Here is a 24,530-nt window from a genome sequence, read left to right as displayed (position 1 = left end):
GAGAGTGGGGGAGAAAAGGAGGCAGGGAATATCTGACATTTTTTAAAAAGCTGTCAGAGTTCAGTTGAAGCATGTTAAAAAAAATTCAATTTCACAGGTGGGGGGATAAAAATGACAGACATTACAATATTGATTCTGGAAATTAGAAGTGAAATATTTTCCATATTCTTCATAATATATAATATATTTCCAGGGATGCATCCAGTCAGCCTGAAATGTCTCAAGCGACTGTTTGGAGAAGACTATCCAATAATCAGTCAACTTGAATTATTGGCAAGTTCATCTTTTTTTTTTTTTTTTTTGCCTCTATCCAGGCCACACAGCTCTGTGATCTGAATAAAGTTGTGGGCAGCTAAAGAGACTGTCTCCCTGTCTGTCCCTCACATGGTGTGCGGTCTTGGGAGGGTTACTTTACATGCCTCTATCCTCAGCGTCCTCGCATGAAAACGTTCAGATTGCCCGTCTGCCCGCCTACCTCACTACTCTGGTTAAACAGTTTGCTCGTAAACCCGTGTACCCAGGGGGAGGGAGGGAGGGGCAAGTGCACATGGACTGGCGGTGGACAGGACAGACAAGCCACCTGCATGGGGAACCTTCAGAGAATGGGGCTGTCAAGGTTTCTAGACATCTGAGAGTTTACACCTTTCACTGAATCATGAAACACTTTTTTAGAAATACATTTTTTTTTCATTTTTACTAAGTTTTTAATATTAATTCCAGTCGAGTTAACATGCAATGTTATATTAGTTTCAGGTGTACGATAATAGTTATTCAAGAGTTCTATCCATGACTCAGTGCTCATCACTCTAAGTGTACTTAATCCCCATCACCCATTTCCCCATTCCCCCCACCCACCTCCCCTCTGGTGACCGTCAGTTTGTTCTCTGTATTTAAGAGTCTGGGGGCACCTGGGTGGCTCAGAGGGTTAAAGCCTCTGTCTTCAGCTCAGGTCATGATTCCAGGGTCCTGGGATCGAGCCCCACATCGGGCTCTCTGCTCAGCAGGAAGACTGCTTCCTTTCCCCCACCCCCCTGTCTACTTGTGATCTATGTCTGTCAAATAAGTATATAAATAAATAAAATCTTTAAAAAAAAAAAGTCTGTAAAAACAAACATTTTGGACAGACTTTATAAAAACTTTATAAAGTATATTACTTTAAGAGCCACCATTTAAAAATGTGTGTGCGTGCGCGTGTGTGTGTATGCATGTGTGTATATGCACTAAACAAAATTTAAACTTTCGCTTAAAGATTCAAGGGCATCACCAAGAATAGCAATTTCTGTACTTTCTCAATTTTAAGACACCCCATCAATAGCAGCTTTAGGGGAAAAAACAGAAACCATATTCAATGTTCAAACTGATGGCAAGTCTCTTTTGGATGTCAGAAATCCAAAACATGAAAAACAAACAAACACGCACTTCTTTGAATCAAGGAAATCTGCCGTCTCACACTGATGCGCCCAGGACGCAGTGAAGCCTGAAAAGGCGTCAGCCATGTGTCCGATGTACGGAGTTTTATTTCTGAAACAGCTTTTCCATCTTCGCCATTCACGCCAGACTGGTAGGGGACTCGTCTCAGAGACCCTTCCTTACGGTCTTTCTGCCCTTCGATTTGCGACTTCTAACTGTGACTGTGCTAACTGGGTAAGTCACCGTGTTGAAATTACGTAATTTCAGAATTTTAAAATAAATTCATAATTTTAAAATAAAATACAAGCCTCGTTTTAGGGGCTGTCCCACGGACAAAGTGCATGACCTCTGGTGTGCACACACACGTGCACGGCTGTGGGTTCTGTCCTGCCCTCTCCTTTATCACAGCGAGGCCTCACCATCGTCCTGGTCAGTGAGGGTGCCACGTGCCTGGGGCTTTGGTTTCTTAAATAGAAGTGTTTTGTCTTTTTCTAATCAGCCAATTATATCTTCCTGTACTCCTCAGCAGCACAAATATTCAGTCTGCTTAATAGGAAAGTATGAAGGCAAACTGAGATGGGTCAGTGTAGAAGAATGAAAAGAAACTGGTATTTTAACTCACCCAAGCTTAAAGGCCAGGGAGAAGAGAAGATGCTGACTCTTTCTGCCACCTCAAAGGCTCCCAGTCAATTGAGTACAAAGAAGAGTTCAAAGGCAAGGCAGGCTCCTGACTTCCACCTCCTAGTGTGGCTGAGGTTAGAGGTCACTGCTGGTGGAGCCACTGACCAATAAAAGAATGTTTGGAAACTCCACTCGACAGATAAACCGCGGATCCATTTACGCCTTCCTCCCTATGCACACAAACATTTCCAACTCTACAGTCCTGTGTCTACCCAGCCTTCCAAGATCCTAGATTGCTTTCTTTTCCACTGTCATTCAAGAGAGACCGGGGATAGGAATGTTCCTGCTCACTACAGAAAAATAGTCACTTGCATACTTCCTCCTGTCTTCCAATATAAGAAAGGTGGTTGCTAGGCCTCTCCACCTTCAAGGCCTACCTCAAATGCCACCACCTGCCCAGCAAAGCTGTCCCTGACAACTTTGGCCCATAACTTCTTCCTTCCGTTTCAGATCCCTAATGCACTTTGGAAAACGTGCACCATTTTCTCAACTTTCTCTATGCTTATATCCAAGATGACAAGTAGGCCTTTGTGAGTGGGGATCGCAGATTTATTACTATCTCCCACCATCTCCCCTTAAAAAAACAACACTTAATTAGGGCTTCACTAAGTTAACTAGTTAATTTAGCTCATGGGATGATAAAAGGCCAACTGATGATTTGGCTTTATACCGTTATAACTCTCATCCTCTACTAATTAAAGGAACCGGTTTCTAATTTACCCACAAAGAAAACCTATAAGCCTCACCTAGCTTGTCCAATACTCTTTTCAGCTTTCAGGAGTAGATAACGGGCTTTCTCTAGGCTCTAGCCTTGTCCTTAACTTTATGGTTGCTTCGCTATCACATCTAAAGTCACGAGACAAATTTACTTACTTGCCCTTGTCAGGCAAAGTGTCTCTCCCTTGGTTCATCCTAATGCCAAGTCACAATGAAGACGTTCACCACGGTCCCCACCAGTCACCCTGCAGCTTCCCTCGTCCAGAGCTCTGAGCTGCAAAACGTCACTCTAATATTTCCATCACCGAGATCGCACCCCAGCTCCACTGGGGTCAATTCAGACAGAGAGCTCTGTTCCACCTGCAGACAGCAAAAATCCTGTGCTCAGCACTACTTCTTCCTCATCTGAAAGAAATGGTCTCTAGAGACCGACTATGAGGACAATGCCAGTCAGAAGCACCTTAGGATTTCTCAGAAACATTTACACCGTGCAAAGGAAAAGGAGTCACTTAAAAGTGGATGGAGACCTCTGCTGGCTGCAACTGTCCCTGCAGCTTCTTGAACTAGTTACCAGCTGCGGAGCAAGACCTACAGACTGTGGCTCAGGCTCAGCAACTTCCGACCTATCAACCAGGGGCTCCAAGGCATCAACTATGGCTACAGGAGGATTTCCCTAAAGTTTATGCCTGTCTTACAAAAACATCCAAACTGGACCTCCCTAAAGAGAATTCACTAAGCTGTAAAAACCTTCCAGAACCAAGTGTGTCCTGTTTTTCCAGCCATTCCTGCCACGGTCACATTAAATCGATGAACAGTAAACGGAGGGCAAAATGACAAGCAGATTCTGCAAAGGGTCCTAGAGAACAAAAGAACTCTCTCTAATCTTAGATGAGGGCTTCACTATCACTAGGATGGTAGTTCCCAATCAAAGCAATGTTGTCCCACACCGGACAGTTAACAGTATCTAAAGCCATTTTGGGGGGTGCCTGGGTGGCTCAGTGGGGCGCCTGGGTGGCTCAGCAGGAAGCCTCTGCCTTCGGCTCAGGTCATGATCTCAGGGTCCTGGGATCAAGCCCCACATCGGGCTCTCTGCTCAGCTCTCTCTCAGGGGGGAGCCTGCTTCCTCCTCCTCCTCTCTCTCTCTCTCTCTGCCTGCCTCTCTGCCTGCTTGTGATCTCTGTCTGTCAAATAAATAAATAAAATCTAAAAAAAAAAAAAAAAAAAAAAAAAAAGGTCTTTTTTGGATCTTGGAAAAGGGACGTGCTATTGGCATCTAGTAGCTGAACCTGGTCATCCTTATACCTCTCTGGGAATTAGTTCAACCAGATAATCTCACTTTTGGTTGAGATCAGCCCAATCTAGAAGTCTAAGATTGGGAGAAGAGGCTGTTCTGGGCTCACAGAATATTCAGGGAAAGGGGAGCCCCATGGAACACGGCAGTGGAGTGCTTCAGAAGGTCTGAAAGCAGCAGAGAAGAAGGACATGAGGGCATCTGGGTGGCTCAGTGGGTTAAAGCCTCTGCCTTCAGCTCCGGTCATGATCCTAGGGTTCTGGGATCAAGCCCCGAACCGGGCTCTCTGCTTAGTGGGAAATCTGCTTCCCCTCTCTCTCTCTCTGCCTCTCTGCCTACTTGTGATCTTTGTCTGTCAAATAAAGAAATAAAAACCTAAAAAAAAAAAAAAAAAAAAAAAAAAAGAGGGACATAAGAAGACCAAAGGAAAACTTGGAAAAGGAGGTAGGCAAGTGCCTAGACTGCCCTTCTATCCAAGTTGACCCAACATGGGGCACTCGCCACCCAAGGAGGTGACTGGCCCTCAGGCCTAGAAGCATGCAGCAGAGAGAGCCACTCAGTCATTCATGCTGTCAAGGACGGTGATATTCTTGCTAAGGACACGAAGTCAGAGACTTTTTAAATAGCTGAATGGAACAGGAGAGAGGATCTAGCCTATCATAAATCCACCATTTCATAAAGGTGGCAATGAAAGCCGGGTAAGTTCTGGTGACTTATCACTGTGGTGTAACTCCCAGGGACAGAACCAGAGTTCATATCCAAGTCTTTTGACTCCAAGTATATCTCTTTGAACCCAAATAACCTCAAAGTACTCTATTTTTAATGACGTCTATCCATTCCATCTCAGTAGTTCTATGATTCGGAGCCCAGACTCAGAAACGCCCAGCTGTGCCTGCCTCAGACCTGTGGTTCCCCACCCGTCTCTGGGCAACGATGGCATTCCACAGGCTGGCCATGGGAGCTTGGCTCCGAAAACCCAATGAGTCTCCTTCCCAGCAGGATGGTGCTAGCTTTCTACTTGGCCTTGTCATACTGGAATCTTAAGATAGTATCTGATTTGGCAGATGACTCTCTTCCTGGTTACGTTAATAAATCATGATGCCGTAAAAGAGACACCCAGAGCTCAGACACCAGGCCTGTTCTTCTGTGAAAAGGAACAGTTTCTCCTACACAACTTGTAAGAACTGTAGGTTTAGATGAAGAATCTAGAGATCTCCAGACGGATTTTCTAAATTGAAACTCAGATAAGACCAGTGGCCAAGTAATAACTGAGAAGCCCAAACACTTAAAATAAACATGAACAGCTCTGGAAAAAACAGTGGGGAGGCTAAAATCCAACTGTGGCTTGTTTTGTTTCGTTTTGAAGATTTTATTTATTTAAGAGAGAGAGCGCGCACACAGAGGGAGAGGAAGAGGGCACAGAGAGAGAGGGAGAAGCAGACGCCCCACTGAGCAGGGAGGCAGAAGTGGGGCTCGATCCCAGGACCCAGGGATCAGGACCTGAAGCAAAGTCAGGGACTTAACCAACTGAGCCACCCAGGGGCCCCTGTAATTTGCTTTCCTATCACAACACCAACACACGTTACAGATGAGGTTGCTGAGGTCCATGGAAGGCGAGTCCTTGGCCGCGGGCAGAGTGGGTGCCGAGCCGAGATGGCACAGGCGCAGGCAGTCTGAGCAGCACCAGCACAGGGGACGTGGTCGTCTCCGTGGTTTAAAGTCATAAACAGGGAAGACTCAACAGATCCGCTAATTTCCCCTGCCTCCTAAAACCCTAAAATGATGATGACGACAAATTTTTAAAAATGAAGGCGCAGTCACTCTAAGCTCTAGAAGATGGGAGATGAGCGGAAACAACCAGATGCGGAAGCTGAGGAGCAGCAAGAGGCGTGGTGGCCGGTTCTCCAGGCCCACATGGCCACTGAGGAAAATCAGTGCAGAAAACCCCGAGGTCATCTGCGGTGGAACCCCAAGTGGGGCAAAGATGAGGGACTTAGCACAGAGACTCCCCCAACCCTCTCTCCTGCTCATCTCCTACAATGGTAATCTTGACAAGAATAAAAACCTTAAGAATCTACTAAACAGAAAAGAAACAAGCACAGTACCAATCTGGGGTAGTCTTTTTAATTTTTTTTTTGAACTTACTTGACATTTCAGCCCAACTAAATTTCTTTCGGGAAAGAGAAAAGAAAGAGAAGCAGGACTATCCAGGGCCCCGAGTGGCATGCTGCAGACCGTGGACAGCAGCCTAGGGGAAGGGGCATCAGGAGGTGGAAGAGAAACCGGACAGTGAGGCAGGGGTGTGTCACTGCTCTGGGGGACAGGAAGCACCCCTTGGCAAGGGAGGCCGCCAGGACTGGGAACCTAGGCCAGCTGCTCCAGGGGACAGGGAGCACCGCTTGGTGAGGGAGGCCGCTGGGATTGGGAAGCTCGGCCGGCTGATAGGACAACATTCTGCTCAGCAGCTACTCAGAAGTATCACCCTGAAATGTCCCCACTTCCTGAGCTACCGTAGTCACAACTATCACCTGCTGTGAAAATGACCATCTAAACAGGTTCAGTTTTGCATCCAGCACACGCTGCTACACAATGACCCCAAAACATAAAAACAGAGGATCCCCCTTGGGAGCGCGTGCACCTCCGACAGTTACTCTCGCAAACCTCATCCAACGTGACTCACCTGAGCCCACTTTCCTCTCCTCAGGTCAGCGGGTCGATCCAGCTGCAGCGATGACCCCCGCTTACATGTTCGGCTCTGTCCACGTGTATCTTGCACAGGGCAGGCCACCCTCCGGACCACCCACGTCACCCCCCAGCAGGGCTGCCCGGCCTCTTACCTGCCGCTGCATTTCTTCAATCTGTCTTCGGGGGATGCCCTGCAAGATGCCATACACGTCAGACAGCTTTTCTTCTGGCACAACCACAGATGCTCTGGGGACGACAGCAGGACAATCACATACACATGGCCCTCTGCACAAGGACCCCTGCATATCCAGCCGCCTCATTCTCCGGAACAGGAAACTATACCCTCCCTCATCCCGCATTCCCTCTGCAGAGGGCTTGTCCTCCTCCTCCTCCTCCCCCGTCTCCTCAGGGCCTACCTTCTCGACAGCATTCTCTAGCCTGCTGCGTGTCCTCCCTCCCCGCCACCTGTGCACTCCAGTCATGCTGGGGCCCTTCCAGATGCTTCCACAAACCATGCTCTGCATTCCCTGGGGTCTGTGGGTGTACATGTCCTCCTCCCTGGTGTACTCTTTTCCTTCCCTGCCCATTCTGAACAAACCAGGACTTCTGTCATTTAGCTACCCACTCAAGGCCACTCTTGGCACCCATTTACGGAGCCGCTATCATGTGCCAGTGCTGGGATTACAATAGCGACCAAATCGGACAAAGGCCGGGGCTGAGCACCGTGAGAACACCTGCGGGGGCGCATTCTAGGCAGACGGCCCTGAGGAAGCAGCGTGCTGGGAATGTTCTGGCAACAGCACCGAGGCTGGCGTGGCTGGAGTAACGAAGACGGAGAAAACCAGGAGATAAACGGGAGGGCGGGGCACAGCAAGCACACAGGGCCTTGGAGGCTGTGGTAAGGACGTGGCTCTCACTGAGAGAGAACGCCATTAGACGGTCTTAGGCAGAGCTGGCATGACCTGATTCAGTGCCAGTGGGGTCATTTTGCCCAAAGTGTTAGAAGAAACTGCAGAAAGCAGGAGCAGAAAAACAGCTGGAGACGGTCGCAAAATCCAGTGGGAGCGCTGGGGAAAGCGGTGAGGACAGCGCCACCGACAGGACTAGCCACAGCTCAGACACGCTGGCGAGGGAGACAGAGGGCTCAGCCATCACCCATCTGTCGGGGAATTTTGCAGGGTTTCCCATTTTCTTTGTACCAATTAACTTGTTACAATCTGAAAGCCGCACCCCAGCAAGACTAGCCTGTTAGGATGGAAACCACGCCTGATCCACTACTAGCACCCCTGAGCATCTGGTCCATGGTCCCGCACACACAGCTGGCACTTAGTAAATATCTGTTAAGTAAGTCCACAACATCTACCGTACAGATGGGAAAACTGAGGCTCAAAGGAAGGAAGGAAGAAAAGAAATGATTTGGCAAGATCACAAACTAGCCAGTGAGAGAGCTAGCTCCCTGAAACCCGACCTTCTGGCTCCAAATCCAGAGCCCTTCCAATACTTACCCATAATTACAATGACCCAAGCCGGTCTGGACTCTCACAGGAGTATTTTTCCAGCCTCAGCTCAGGGTCACTGCCTCCATGAAGCCCTCACCAACTCCACTGCTGGCAATGGTGTGCGCCTCCTTCTTGAGATTCTCCTCCTACTCCACCCAGCCTGGCTGCCTCTATAGTCAGCCATTGCTGGTTTACCTGTCCATCTTCCACCATTAGGTGAGGGGCTTCCTAGAGGCAAGTCTGACCTTGACCATCTTTATATCCCCGTACCTAACACAGCACCTCAAAAGTAAAGGGCCCTCAACAAATGTCTCCACGGACACTCAAATGATTGGAAGTGGCTCAGCACGTCCTTAGGATAAAGAGAAGTATACAGCCTCATCCTTCAGGCAGAATGAGCCTCTGTCCGGGCTTCTGCCCCCTGTGCAAGCATCTACTACAGCATTCATCACACTTTATTAGAATGTTTGGTTTGTCCCTGTGAGATCCCAGTCTCTTTAAGAGCAGAGACTGCAGTATTCACAGGAGACTTTCCGATAACCATGAGATGAATGGAGGTACAGAAGAATGAATGCTACTTGCATTATTCAAATAGCTATGGTGATCAGACAAGAACAGAAATATCAGAACAGTTGGGAGAGAAGATAATTAAGTATCGGAAGCAAAGTCAAGCCTCAGAGGTATTCACAAAGGGAGCTAATTTTCAACTATCTTTAACCTCCCAAGTCCTAGGGCAATGAAACAACGTGAGACCAGAGGGCTCTTCTGTCCCTTACAGCAGTGGCAGGCCTAACCAAGCAGGGCCCATGCATGTCCATCTGCGCACAGGCAGGTCTCTAAGCTCTCCCGCACGTGGCGGCCCGCCCCCTCCAGCTAGTAACATTAGGCAAGCTCTGCAGGGTCTCTAGGGCAGCGCTTGCCACTGTGGCTACAAATCACACCCGAGGAGCTTTGAGATGCAGCATTCCTGAGGGGGAGGCCCAAGAATTGTTTGAAGTCCTTCAGGTGAGCAGACGGTGCAGGTACAGCGGAGAACCACTGTTCTTGGCCAAGGTTGCTGACCATCTTTGGTAAAATGCCAGATAGTATGTATTTCAGCCTTTGTGGGCCATATCCTCTTTGTCACAACCCCTCAGCTCTGTCACTGCAGCACAGAAACGGCCGGGAGGTAATCTGTGAGTCAGTGGGTGTGGCTGTGTTTCAATAAAACTTTATTTACAAAACCTGGCAGGTTCCCATATTTGGCCCCAAGGCCTCAGTTTGTGAACCTCTGCTCTAGGCCAACCGACTAACTCTTCTGACGGAAAATACAGCTAAATAATCTACAGAAAGAGTTCTCCAACCTCAGTATGCAGTACAATCACCGAGGGGACTTTCGAAATCTAATACACACAGAACCACTGGTATAAAGTTTATTAGAGGGCAACACTCACCTCTTCCAGTCCAGAACTTCAGAGAAAGGCAAAACATAGGAGTCTGCAACGATGACTGGAACACAGCCGGCGCGTAGAACGTCACTCAGTGCCGCCTGGCCCAGCCGAGCACCACGAAGAACCACACAGAACGTGGCCTCCTGCAGGAACGCAAGCAGAGGTGGGGGTCACACACCAGCTTCGCTGACGCACTCGGATCACCACGGACCCTGCAGTTCTCCAGAGGGCTGAAGCCAAGCACTACCAAGATGTCCTGACAGGGAATGTGAAAAGATGAAAGCTCACACCGGGGTAACTTGGAAAGCTTAACTGGCCACGGTCCTTGGTATTTCCACTCTTCAGTGTCACCTCAATGCTGCTACTGGTGGCATCTGAAATGTCCAGAGCCAATGTCCCAGCCTTTCTCTGGGAACTCAATAATGGAACCTCCCACCGCCGGGTTCCTTCCAGCCCTAGTCTACTAGGCAAACACACTGTGGCACGGGGGCTGACCTCAGCCCACCTCATAGCAGAATTATTTGTCTGGGCATTTCAGGCTTTCTAGAAGACCCCCTAAGGAAGCTATCAACTTTCATCTTTCATCTTTCTACTTCTCGTGGCTTCGAGCAGTGTGCTCTGTACATAGCAGGTACTCATGTCATGAATGCGGTGCCTCTGAAAACATACAGATGTGTCCCTCTTAGAACAATAAATCAAACAGAAAGCAAAGTCTCAAAGAACTGCTTCTCCCCTCCTTCCCTCAAGCCAAGTTAATGTGGGGAACATTTCAGAAAATGACAGACGTACAGGAGAACAAACGGTTGTAGGAGGTAAGCCAAAATAAGAAACAACTCTCTCTCTAACGCTCAGTTTCTCCCAGTGTTTGCCTCCTCGGGAGGAAGAAAAAAGATTAAAAAAAACAACAACAACACAGTTTCATCTTTACAGCTAGAGAAAAGGAAAGCTCAGAAAAAAAGAAAAACTTCAAATCCTCCAGGGATACACGAGAGAGCAGCGGGGGCCGAGGAAGAGAATTGGTCATGGCACCTAGGGGTGCAGGTGGACAGCTCGGCCTGCCCGGAGGAGTCGGCATCCAGATGTGGACACACGTGCTGATAACCATTTTTCCTGTCTAGACAAAGGTTACTATAAATACTCCTGCTCACATCACCACCGTTATCAGTCAGACATTCCAGAGGAGATGCAGCACTTTCTGAGAGAAAGTATTTTAACAATCTCAGCATGGCCCAGTTCTCTTTGGAGATGGGGGGGTGGTGGAGGACCACACCAGCTCCTTGCTATTTCTCCTTGAACTATTTTAAATATTTCAGGGAACAAAACTCACTTTCTCCTTTCCTTGCCCCCCTGCCCCTGGAATGTCAAGCATCCTACTTATGCTTAAAATATCCCCCAAAGGACAAATCTTCCCCAGTCGTATGGAAACAGTGGCATGGCCACGACCCAGGCAAAGGACATGCTACCAGTAGGAAGGACATGGCGAGGGTAGCAAAACGCCAACAGACAAAACAGTGACAAAAAATGAAAACCTTCCATTCCCAGGAAAAGCAGACTGCGGCCTCGTGGGCCTGCACGTCGGAGGGTACAGGCTGCCCCCTTCGAGCAGGCGATCTCTCTGGACGGGCTTACAAATACAGGGGTAAAAGTGAAATACGGTTGCCCACTCTGGCCACATGACTTCTCCCCAAGGCCACAGTGGTTGCGGCTGTGGAGGGCGACGAGCGTCCAATGGGAGCGGGAGCACTCAGAGGCCAGAAAGCTCTGCACACACAGAAGGCCGGCCGCTGCCACTCCTCAGGGCCCGCGTGGCTGCCAGGGAGCGGGGCTACGTCCTCGTCATCCCTGGGGCGGATGCCCTGGCAGCAAGGGGAGAACAAGGCCTTCTGCTGGGGGCATACTGCTTCGGGAAGGGCCCCCTCCCGGGCGCAGGGGCGCTCACCTGCAGCACCTGGGGGTACTCGTAGACCTGGTGCTCGCGGCAGCGCCTGCGCACCCAGGGCACGCCCTCTGACAGGTTGGTGCACTTGTCCAGCACTAGCACTGACTCCGCGTGTTTGGCCTGCAGGGCTTCCAGGTCTTCTCTGTACTCGGAGTGGACAGCCATCTGAGAGGACAGCAGGAAGTACCGCCGGGGACTGCAACAGAGCAAGAAGCGTGACTGGAACGTTGCCCTTGGCCCGCAGGTCAGGGTACGACACACTCGGACGTTCGATTTAGGGCAGGAAGTGGGTTCTCACGGGTCTTTGCAGGTCTCAATTTTCTGGGCAATCGCCCTCTGTGGCATTGGTCAGTATTGACAGTATTATACAGCGTGAGAACCTAAGGTCTGGCTCAGTCACATGCCTTCATGAAGATCTGACTGGGGAGAAGTTCTTCAGGTTTTGAGGAAACGCCTGTAATACGCCAAGCTTGGAGAGCAAGCAAGAAATCCATATGTGCATGGAAAAAGAGAAGCTGAATGGCTGTCTACTTGGAAGAAACACCAACGTGTTACCATGAGTCGTGGCTGAGGTATCTAACATGAAAAGGAACTGAGAGCTGGCTGCATCCTTCAGATGGGAAGAGAGGGAAACAATGGGCAGCACCGGGGGTAAAACCGGAAGAGGTGAAGGACTGCTTCCGGCTACTGAATGGCCTCCTTGGGCTACGGAGGTGCTGCAGGGAAGACAGCCTCCATCCCCAAGGCCACCCGCACACAAGAAGACTGAATTGGTGTTGAGAATAATGAGTGGAAAAAACTATCTTCACCAAAGGAGGGAACCAGTCTTCACATCTGGGTAGCAAGGATGTCTAAAAGAAAACGGAGTGAAGAAAGGACTTCCATGGGTCTAGGGCCATTGAGATCTTCACAAGAGACAAAATACACGAACACAAATTTAGTAAGCCAGAAGTCAAAGGGGAGTTCTGGGGGAGACCAGATGGTAAGGAACTCTCTCCTAGAAGGCAAGATTCCCACAGGGCAGAGAGGTTACGGAGCATAAACACTACATAGGTTGAGGGACCAGTAGCATTCACCATCAAAGAAATGAATAATATAAAGCAGGATCCAGGAAGAAGTGAAACACCCCTCAGACCTAGAAGCAGTACTCACATGAATCTACCCCCCACTGGTCTGAACCAGGGAAAGTTCTGGGGGGTGGTACCTCTCACAGACAATGCCATCAGACAGGCGGATACAAGTCTGCACATAAGAAAGAACCAAAACCTATACTCTGTGACCCCATCTCTCTCACTTCCTTTTTTTCTTTTTTTCTTGCACTGGGAGAAAGGAACAGTAATTTTTTTAGGTTTCTTATATTTATTTGGAGGTTGTAGCTAAAGAACACCTTACCCATACATCCACAGCTGAAGAACAACCATTCTCTGATTGAAAAGGTCATCATGGTTTACCCAGCACTGAGCTTCAGGTCCCAAACACACAAGGCAATGAGTGGAGAAGGGGAATGTTCCCCTTTCCAGCCAGCTCAGCTACAGAAACTCCAGAAAACACAGCAACACAGCCCCACACACAGCTAGATGGCCTTCAAATCCTCAGAACCCTTTCTTCTGGTAATTCTTTAAGCGGCTGAGCTACAAGCAAAAGGTACTTCCCCCATCCCAGTTAAGAAAGAAAGGGACAGGGCAGCCTGGGTGGCTCAGAGGGTTAAGCCTCTGCCTTCGGCTCAGGTCATGATCTCAGGGTCCTGGGATCGAGTCCCACATCGGGCTCTCTGCTCAGTGGGGAGCCTGCTTCCTCCTCTCTCTCTCTCTGTCTGCCTCTCTGCCTGCTTGTGATCTCTGTCTGTCAAATAAATAAATAAATAAAATCTTAAAAAAAAAAAAAAAAGAAAGAAAGAAAGAAAGGGACGGGCACATTCCCTAAATCCTTGAGAAAGCAAGTAGCCACAGGAGGCCATGTAAATTAGACTAAAATTCAGCTCCTCTGTTAGACCAGCCATATTTCAAATTCTCAATGGCCATATGTGGCTAGAGGGCACCTAACAGCAGAAATATAGATGTCTCCCATCGCAGAAAGGTCTGCTTCATTGAGCTGCCCTTGACGGTCATTCAGACCCTGAAGACAGGGGAAAGTAAGTGGAGGTAGGAAAGACATGGAGTAGAACCTATCAGGGAGTGAGTCTGGATCAGCTGCGCAGATTGGTTCCTCTCATCCTGCACAATTTCCCCCTAAGTTACGATTTATTGAACAATATGCTGAATATTTATAGCTAAAAGTAGTCCTTCTAGACACTGAAACAGACTCTTGGATTCTATTCCCTGAGCCTCAGCAATGTTTCTCTTGTAAAGCATTAATTCACAGAGAGATGCCGTGGTGATGGGAAGATCACACATTAGAGCACTTGCAGATCACCTCCAAGTGAATACCATCTCCCTGCAAAGTATTTCTGCAATCAAACTGGTCTGTTTAAACAAGAGAAAGGACTTACAGGCAAACTCGCAAGACAAGCAGGGTTTAAAACCACCTTAAGAATGAAACCTATTTGGAAATGAAGTAGACTGGGTTTTTTTTTTTTTTATTTCAAATCAGAAAACTTCTCATTAACAAGTTATAATGAAATCAGCCATACATCAAGTTAGAGCTGAAGGACCTTAAAGGTTTTTCCAATTCCTAAGACACTGGTTCTGTGATGGATCTCATGGGGTACTGGTATTTGCTGGATGTCTCTGGAGACTTTCTCTTCAAGTAGAGCTGCTAGCATAAAGCTGGCGATGCTCTACACCATCTAGAATAAGAACAGATATGCCAATATCCCAGAAGGTGTCCTTGTAGAAGGGTGCAGAAGGTTGGAGTTCTAGAAAGAAAAGAGAGTTGTACTGCACAACGTGGGTGGGGCCAGAAATGGCCCAGCCAGAGTGCTGAAGCCTTTCTAGGGTGAAAGCGTCTACTTGGGAAAGAGCTGGGAGGTGGCCCAATGCAGCCTATGAGAGCCCTGAAGGGGTACCCGAGGTTTCGGCACTGGGGGCAGGGATAAAAGGAGCCATGGCAACCCAGGGGGACGCTGAAGAACAAGTGAGGTTAGGAGGGCATGTGAGAATCCCAGGACAGAGTGTTAGAGCCTGGACTGGCTGAAAAGGGTACCGTGCTGGGCGGAGGGTGAGAGCAACGGTACCAGCACCCTACTGTGGGGTGCTGCAACCCCAGAAGGCAGCGGAGGGTAAGTCCTGGGGCGAGTGGGGAGAATACAGCAGTGGGAGCACAATGTGGGGGAGTCAGGGTCTGAGGGGAGATGGAGGCAGGGGCGGCAGGGTTGGTTGGTTACACGCAAGAGGGCTGAGCAAATCAGTAAAGATATTGAGGATAAATGAGAGCCAGATCGCTCCCTGTCGGAGAACAGAGCGACAAACAGGCAATGGGAGGAGACCAGAGCAGCGCTCCGGTGCTGGATGGATCTGCAGATGGTGACGTGAACTCACGGTTTTCAGTGTACACAGTCAATATCAAGACTCTCCATCTACCCAGATACAGAGAGAAATACCGAAGCTCAAGACGCTCCTGGGGAAAGAAGGCCTCCGGCTGAGTCCCCCTGGTGAGAAACAAAGTTCTCGTTCAGACATTCGGCCGCCAGGATCCTTGGATCCCCACTCTACCGTTACTCCGTGTTCAGCATGACTGTGCAGATGTGCACAGGAGTCTAGAAACGGCTCCCCCGGCTCGCATGCTCGTTCTCCCTGACCCGACAGATGGCTGAGGGAGTGTGCCCATTTTAGTTTTAAGCAAACAAAACTGTAAGGTGGATTTGTTTTTCTTTTAAGGACTAAAATTACTAGCTAGGACTTTCATGTTTCCTCCCAGCAGCGCTGAAACCTAAGTTTAAGTAAAATCATGCTGAGAACTTGAAGTCTCCCTCAATAGGAACAGTGGTGAACTCCCGATTTGGTTCCTTTTAGAGAGACAATGACAAGAATTCCAGCTGAGCCCAGCGCAGCTGTGAGAAGAAGCTATCAATAGCAACAATCCTCAGCTTCCCATTGAAAAAAGATTGGGAGAGATTTAAAATAAAAATAAAAACAAAGCTCTCACTACTCTGCGGAGCCCTCAAGAGATGTGGGAATTCCCTCAAAAAGCAGCTCTCACAAACAGCCACAAATCCAAAGGTCTGGCCAGAAGGTCACCCACACTGCCTCCTCCCAAGTGCCTGGAAAGCACGAGGAGTCTGGAATCTGCCTTTGCCGTTTTTTGCCCTTTCTTCTTCTCTTCTTCTTTCTTTCAGAGAGAGAGGGGCATGCTGCTTATAAAAGAAACACCAGGGCGCCTGGGTGGCTCAGTGGGTTAAGCCTCTGCCTTCCACTCAGGTCATGATCTCAGGGTCCTGGGATCGAGTCCTACATCGGGCTCTCTGCTCAGCAGGGAGCCTGCTTCCCGAGCCTCCTCCCGCCCTGCCTGCCTCTCTGCCTACTCGTGATTTCGGTCAAATAAATAAATAAAATCTTAAAAAAGAAAGAAAGAAAGAAAGACCACAACCTCAGGGCCAAACTGCAAGCTGGAGGAAAGCAGAGTGTGGGTCCGGCCAGTGGCAGAAATCCACAGACCAGTCAGCAGAGGGACGCGGGTGCCCCGGGCAGCCCCTCGCCACCCGCCCCCTCCCGGGCAGATTTACTGGTCCTCCCCCCAGTTACTGCATGGAGAACTTCAGAGCCTGAGACCTCCAGTGATCTAGTTGGAGATCTTAATTTCCAGTCTAATGATACATAAAAACTAGGGAGATTAAGTTACTAAGAAAATGCCACCACCACGGCAGTTTCAATCTCTGGAAGAAATCGACTGAAAATAATTTTTGCTGTTCAGAGGTGGTTTGTTTTCCTCTGTTTTATTAGCTGAATCTTTGCTTTTCAGTGGGTATTTTCCTATGTCACATCTGAAGGGAAGGAAGAGTCCTAAAGCAATTAGCCGAGAGCTGGATTATACTAAAGAGATTAGATAAGAAAGGGAGCAGAGTTCAAGCAGTCTTCAAGAACAGAAACGCCCAGAGGCCACCAAGCTGAAGGGATGGCCCTGACCCTCCCTGGCTCCCTCAAAGCCTCGCCTGGGCTTCCTCCCCCCTAGCTTAATGTCAGGGGGACCCCACAGTCTCTGTTGCACCCTGGGCACTGCAGAGGTTTCTGGGCTCCCGCAGCCTCCACCCTTTAGATGCCAGGAGCATTCCATGCAAAACAGCGCTAGCACAGCAGGTCCAACTGCTCTCCTCTGCAAGGCTGGCACTTGGCTGGTGTATGGGAACTTCTGTTTTAGGGGAGCTCCTACCCTCCCCAGAACTGGTAAGAGTGGCTGCTGTGCCCAAACTGCCTGTACAAACAATATGGTTTATGTTGAACACTCTCTTTCCTTCTGCAAATCTGAAACATTAGCACACGCCAAGCAGAGACTGTGCGTGTGATTAGCTCTCGATGAAAACTGGGGGCGCAGAGTCTCTGATGAGTGCCCTGGTGAGCCACAGTCCGTACATGCTGTGGCCACTCGTTGCTGGGGGGGTTAAGCACATGCCAGGCAACTGTGTGACACAACTGGGGGGACCTTGATGCCTGCACCCTGTTACCTTGGACTCCATCCCGTGTACCTTGTCCCTTTGCTGACTATGCGTTGTCCCCTTGAGCTTTAATAAATCATAGCCATGAGGGGGACTATATGCTGAGTCCTGAGCTTCTTGGCAGATCACTGAAACTGGAGGTGGTCTCGGGGACCCCTGACACACATGCCCCTGAACTCACAACAGTCCGTATATTGCCAAATATCCCTGGGGAGACAAAAATCAACCCCTTCCCCTGTTGAGAACCACCAGCCTAGCAATGCTTGGTTCTAACAGGCCTTCAATAAAGGTTTGATCTGAACTTCAGTGAACTGAATTAAACAATTTTCAGAACAATTTCGGGTGGGGGGGAAGCAAAAGGTTCAGAAACAACTTTCAAAAACCACACAACTGACTTAAATTTAAGTAAATGTTCACAGAAGGAGCAAGTAGAGAAATAAAATCATTTTTCTAAGTTCAACTGACTTTTCCCAACCATTGTAGTTTTATAGTATCTACTATAATGTATTTATCTTATAATATCTATTATATCTAGTGCTCCGTAAATATGCCAAACTAAGATCCTAGATATGCGACAGAAACTTGTACCTCCCCAAAGGGTACCAGCTGGGCTCACTCACACAGGTCACCCTTTCTCATTACAGAAATCTAGTCTCAAAACAGCACTGGGGCTAAAATTAACAAGTCAGGAAACAAATGTTGGCGAAGATGCAGAGAAAGGGGACCCGTCTTACACTGCTTGTGGGAATGCAAGCTGGTGCAGCCACTCTGGAAAACAGCATGGAGGTTCTTCAAAAAGTTAACAAGAGAACTACCGTACAACCCAGCAATTACACTACTAGGTATTTTATCCAAAGGATACAAAAATATTGATTTGAAGGGGCCCGTGTACCCCAATGTTTATAGCAACAATGTCCACAACAGCCAAACTATGGAAATAGCCCAGATGTCCATCAACAGATGAATGGATAAAGAAGATGTGGTATAGATAGACAATGAAATACTATGCAGCCATTAAAAACTGACCTCTTGCCATTTGCAATGACATGGATGGAACTAGAGGTTATTACAGAGTAAAGTAAATCAATCAGAGAGAGAAAATTATATGATCTCACTCATATGTGGAATTTAAGAAACAAAACAGAAGAGCATTGGGGCAGGAGAGAGAAAAGTAGAACAAGATGAAATCAGAGAGGGAGACAAACCATAAGAGACTCAACTATAGGAAACAAACTGTTGCTGGAAGGGAAAAGGTTAGGGGGATGGGCAAACTGGGGGATGGGCATTAAGGAGGGCGCGTGATGTAATAGGCACTGGGTGTTCTATGCAACTGATGAATCACTGAGCTCTGCCTCTGAACCTAATAATATACTATATGCTAATTAACTGAATTTAAATTAAAATTTTTTAATTAAAAGAAAACACAGCATTGAACTATATCTTTTTCTCCAGTCTCTTCTCTAAGAATTATTTTGTATTTTCATCTTGATGATCAAAAGAAAATCGGTACAGGCATATTTTTGTTCATATTTAATGATAATACTGCTAAGAGTTTTTCAACATCCAAGTTTGTATTTAGTGGGCTAATGGGAAGATAGGAAGACTTAAAATGTAAGTCATGTATAATGAAAGCACAGTAAAATGCTAACTGCAGTCCCTAAGTGATGGGTATACAAATACTCACTGTACTGTCACTGCTCTCTGGCTTTAAGATTTTTATAATTTCTATTATAATTTTAGAAATTATAATTGTATAATTTTTATAAACTTATAAATTATAATTTTATAAATTTTATAATTATATTTTTATAGTGAAATGGTAGGGAAAAAATCTGTATCAGATGAAGATAAATGATGTCACAATATGCTAAAGGGAAGCACCCTAATCACTCAAACATAAAAAGTGGTAGAGAGAAATACATCACCACCCCACAGGCAAACAGCATAGGCATGCCAAACCCCCAAAACCACAATTAATTCTATATTCACCTTAAAAGACACAATCCAGTTTCAATGAAAAAGCCTCAGCTATCATATTGTTAATGTGAATATTATTAGTTTTGTACATTTCTTTGCATTTAATTTGTAAATCTATTTTAATTTTGAAGTCATATAAGCACAAATAGTTAAAATTGTTTTTTACCTATATTTACTCAAGTTGCATTATTTAAAAAGTAGTCAAAATTCAAGGGACCTTGAATAGACCAAAACAAAAACCAAAATCTTAAAAAAAGAACAAAATTAGAGGACTCACATTACCAATTTAAAAACTTACTACAAAGCTACAGTAATCAAGATAGTGTGGTACTGGCATAAGGACAGACACACAGACCAATGGAACAAGAATGGGAGTCCAGAAATAAGCCTATATACCTATAGCCAGTTGATTTTCAACATGAATGTTAAGATCATCCAATGGGAAAAGAACAGTCTTTTCACCAACTGTTGCTAAGACAACTGGATATCCACAGGTAAAAGAAGGAAGTTAGACTCCTACCTCACACCACATGTAAAAATTAACTCAAAACGGGTACCTGGGTGGCTCAGTCGGTTAAGTATCTGACTATTGCTTTCGGCTCAGGTCATGATCTCCTGGGTCCTGAGCTCAGGCCCCACACGGGGCTCCGTGCTCAGCAGGGAGTCTGAAGATTCTCTTCTCCCTCTGCCCCTCCCCTGACTCCTGCTCTCTCTCGCTTTTTCTAAAAGAAATAAGTAAATCTTTTTTAAAAAATTAACTCAAAATAGAGCAAAAACCAAAATCTAAGAGCTAAAATTAAAGCATTCTGAGAAGAAACCACAGATTTAAATTTTGTGATCTTGGATTAATCAAGGATTTCTTATTTATGACACCCAAAGTACAAGGAAAAATAGAATAAATAGAAAAACAGAAAGGAAAAATAGATTAATCAGACTTCATCAAAAGGAGAAACTTTTGTGCATCAAAGGACACCATCAAGATAGTGAAAAGACAACCTACAGGATGGGTGAAACTATTTGCAAATCATACAACTGGTAAGCAACTAGTAAGTAAAATATATAAAGAATTCTTACAACGCAACAAAACCAAAACCCAATATTTAAAAAAAAAAAAAAAGTAAATGATAAGTAACCAAGGCAACCTGAAAAAGAAAAACAAAACTGAAGGTATCACAATTCCAGATTTCAAGCTCTATTACAAAGCAGTAGTAATCAAGAGAGTATGGTACAGGCAAAAAAAAACAGACACACAATCAATGGAACAGAATAGAAAACCCAGAAATGGACCCACAACTTTATGGCCAACTCATCCCTGACAAAGCAGAAAAGAGTATCCAATGCAAAAGATAGTCTCTTCAACAAATAGTGCTGGGAAAACTGAACAGCAACATGTAGAAGAATGAAATGGGACTACTTTCTTACACCACACACAAAAATAAATTCAAATGGATTGAAGACCCAAATGTGAGACAGGAATCTACCAAAATCCTAGAGAACACAGGGAGCAACCTCTTCAACCTTGGCCATAGCAACTTCTTACTGGACACGTCCTTAGAGGCAAGGGAAAGAAAAGCAAAATGAACTACTGGGCCTTCATCAAGATAAACAGCTTCTGCACAATAAAGGAAACAATCAACAAAAAACTGAAAGGCAACCTATGGAATGGAATAAGATATTTGCAAACAACATATTCAATAAAGGGTTAGTGTCCAAAATCTAGAAAGAACTTATCAAACTCAACACCCAAAAAACAAAAATCCAGTCCAGAAATGTGCAGAAGACATAAACAAACACTTTCCCAAAGAAGACAAAGAAATAGCTAACTCTCTCTCTCCCCCCTCTCCTTAAAATAAATAAATAAATCTTTAAAAAATAAATACACCCACTGGAGTATATTCCTTAAAAGAGTAAATTCTATGGTGAATGAATATATCTCAATTTAAAAAATAACAAAACAAATCAATTCTGGAAGTCCACTAACAGAAAAATCCAGAAAGTAAATCTAGGCAATAAGTTCATGAACTGTCCGGCTCTCTTTGTACTTGCCTAACAATAAAAATATGTTTCAATCTCACCTTATGTAAATAACAAAATCTGCTACATCTAAAATAGGTTTCAGAATTTGGTTACCAGGCTACACAGTAGGAGACACATACACAGGAGGGAAATGCTTCACTTTGGAAAAGTTCTCTTATTTCTCCAAGAACCTATAAAGGCTTCTTTTTTTTTTTTTTTTTAAGATTTTATTTATTTATTTGACAGGGAGAGATACAGCGAGAGAGGGAGCACAAGCAGGGGGAGTGAGAAAGGCAGAAGCAGGCTTCCACTGAGCAGACACTTAACAACTGAGCCACCCAGGCGCCCCCCCATAAAGGCTTCTAAGGGGAAGTTTGGGATGTTTTCCAAACTATTTCCTTAAGACTCATTTCTGAGACCAAATGCTGTGTGTGGATTTTTAAATCTCACCTTGTGTGATCTTTCTAGTGTGGCAATATACAAATCAGTCACCTTCATGCGTGAGCACACGGCACACAAGAGTACCATCATCATCATCATCACGTCTGTTTAAAGCTTATTGAGATTCTCACCAAGAATTAGCACAATTTCTAGGGCGCCTGGGTGGCTCAGTGGGTTAAGCCGCTGCCTTCGGCTCAGGTCATGATCTCAGGGGATCGAGTCCTGCATTGGGCTCTCTGCTCAGCAGGGGGCCTGCTTCCCTTCCTCTCTCTCTGCCTGCCTCTCTGCCTACTTGTGATCTCTCTCTGTCAAATAAATAAATAAAATCTTAAAAAAAAAAAAAAAGAATTAGCGCGCAATTTCAAACCAACTACATCAAAAAAGACTAGACAAGATGCCCTGCACACCCAAGCTGCCAGCCCTTTTCACTTAATTCACTCACATGTCAACAATATGAACGGATCATGTGATATGCATAGCCAACACGGCAGTTAAAAAACAGACCTGGGGGCAACTGGTGGCTCAGTCAGTTAAGTGTCTGCCTTTGGCTCAGGCCGTGATCCCAGGGTCCTGAGCTTGAGCCCTGCACTGGTTCTCTGCTCAGTAGGAAGCCTGCTTCTTCCTCTCCCTCTGTCCATACTCAAGCTCACTCTCTCTCAATTTAACAAATAAAATCTTAAAAAAAAAACAAAAAACAAAAAACCAGACCTGGCACTAGCCTTACTGCAAAATCCAAAATCCCAAGCAAAGAGGCCGTGAGCAAGTTATTACACCGTGGCCCAGTGACTGGTACCGTAGGAGAAGTGGAAGCTGCTATGGGGGTATAACGCAGAACCAATCCGGGGGTTAGCAAAGTCCCCTTGGAGTGAGAAGTGCTCAAGTTCAACCTAAAGGACAAGTAGGTCATCAATCTGATGAAAATGAGGAAGAAGACTTCCAGACCACGGAAAGATTTTACAGCCCCCAAAAAACCCGAGAGAGCAATGCTCTTTCTACAAACTAAAAGTGGGGTGGGGGAAAAGCTAGAGATGGAAAGAATGAATGGTCACGTGCCAGAGGGTCTTGAAAGACATTTTAAGGGGTCTGGGCTTTATCTGAAGGGAAGTGGGTAATCAGGAACAACCCGGTTGTGGGGGCAGCAAGACTAGAGGCAAGGAAACCAAACAGGGGGCTGTTTCCAGATCCAAGGGAGAGATGACAGTAAGCTGGTGTCGGGCGGGGGCAGAGGACATGGAGAAGAAGGCAGATCTGAGAAATATTTAGGAGGGACAATCAAAAGGACTTACTCTTCTGGAAGAGAGGGAGAGGAAGAAGGAGTCAAGAACACCCCAGGGATTCCAGATCTGGAAAGCTGGGTAGCCGGCACCGTCCACTCACTGAGCCAGAGAAAACTGAAGGAGAAACTGGGGTGGGATGGGGTGGGGGCGGGGGTGGGGAAGACGGCAGACTCCAAGCCCCAGGCCTGTAACCGAGGCTTCGGCTCTGGACACCAACCGCGCAGCGCTCGTCGGCACCTCACAGTGCACCTGGCTGGCGGGATGTCCCTTACCCTGGTCCCTTCTCGGGAAGGTCCACCTCTGCCGACAGCGGACTGTACACGGGAATGCTGACATCGTAGCCTTGCCGGTAAGTCCACGTAGAAAAGCCACCACCAGCCAAGAGAGCCCTGAAAAGCAAAGGGTTTTGTCAAACAATGAGAAAGAAAGGCCTTCATTTTGAGAAGCTCCGTGGGAAGGGAGAGGAGTCCCCAGGTCAGTAATAATACCAACAGAGGCCTGCTTCCTGTCTCCTGTCTCTGAAGACATCATGCTCTGTGTTTCACATCCAACACCTCCTGGACATCAGCTGCGTGCGGTCCCTGAGTTAGCAGCCTTCTTCTGGGGGCCTAAGCAGTCTTCCCTTTTCCATTTTTTAAAAACACATCACAGCCCAGAGGCCACCCTGTAAACAGCCCCTCTGCTACCTTATTCAGACCCCGTTCAGTTCTTCCCGAAGTCCTACCCCACGCTGCAACACTCACACCAGCAGGAACAGACGACAGGTCGGCAGGGGAAGCCCAGCTGGGGCAGTCGCTCACTGACCCTCTGGCCTGAATCTCAGGCGACAATGGTCACAGAAAGCACGGATGACAGCAAAACATCTCATCCGGTGCTGCACACGCCTGCCCCCAGTCCCTTGCCCTGGGCAGGTCTCTCCAGTGTTGTCCAAGGGCTGTCCCCCAGCTCTCGCCTCCACTGCAGCTCCTCAGCCCCCGCGCAGGAAGCAGGAACCCAGGATCAGACCGTTAGTGCCTCGCCTGCACTTTGCATGCACTAGCTTTATTCTCCTTAATCGGAAAGCTGTGAACATACTGTTTTAATTGGAGCCAGCAAGTAATACAGCGACACTTCATCAGAGAAAGGAAGCAGGTGGAGATCACACCAACTTTTACTGTTATTCTGTCCCCAGGGTCCCAGATCCATCAAAATCACTTACTGGGGCAGAGTTTTGCCAGTTCCACACATCGTACAGTCTGAGCCAAAACGTCTGAACTGAGAAACCACATTTTTTGCAATATTGATTGCTACCAATCCTCTCCCTGCCCTGTTGACAACCTCCATTCCATTTGAACACGACCAGTTTAAGTTCAAAGATTTCCCAACCACCCCTGGAAATCCCAATCTGTTTGTTTAAGCTTTCTGAAACCAAGAACTGGTTAGTGAGGTAATGTGCAGGCTAAAGACCTCTCCAGCTGCCAGTCTCCTCTGGAAAACGTAGCAGCTCTCCTTAGTACCAGCATACGGTCTGATTTTTCCTGATTAGCATTCAGCAATGAATCCATCCACCAAGAACTTGGGCTGATTCCATGACAGCAAGC

The 24,530-nt window shown here is 46.9% G+C and overlaps 1 protein-coding gene across 1 annotated transcript in view; it reads right to left on the bottom strand.

The window, feature by feature from the left end:
• Positions 1-24,530, bottom strand: part of LOC132008192 (exostosin-2) — a 140,383-nt gene that overhangs the window by 99,421 nt on the left and 16,432 nt on the right. The window contains exons 4-7 of the mRNA XM_059386606.1: positions 23,223-23,339; positions 11,653-11,848; positions 9,717-9,856; positions 6,937-7,030 (exon numbers count right to left, since the gene is read on the bottom strand). Of these exons, the coding sequence (XP_059242589.1) occupies positions 6,937-7,030; positions 9,717-9,856; positions 11,653-11,848; positions 23,223-23,339 (547 nt within the window). The remainder of the gene's footprint in view (positions 1-6,936; positions 7,031-9,716; positions 9,857-11,652; positions 11,849-23,222; positions 23,340-24,530) is intronic.

Source organism: Mustela nigripes, unplaced genomic scaffold, assembly GCF_022355385.1.
Source record: "Mustela nigripes isolate SB6536 unplaced genomic scaffold, MUSNIG.SB6536 HiC_scaffold_76, whole genome shotgun sequence".
Classification (NCBI taxonomy): Eukaryota; Metazoa; Chordata; class Mammalia; order Carnivora; family Mustelidae; genus Mustela; species Mustela nigripes.
This window is presented reverse-complemented; position numbering and strand designations above follow the sequence as displayed.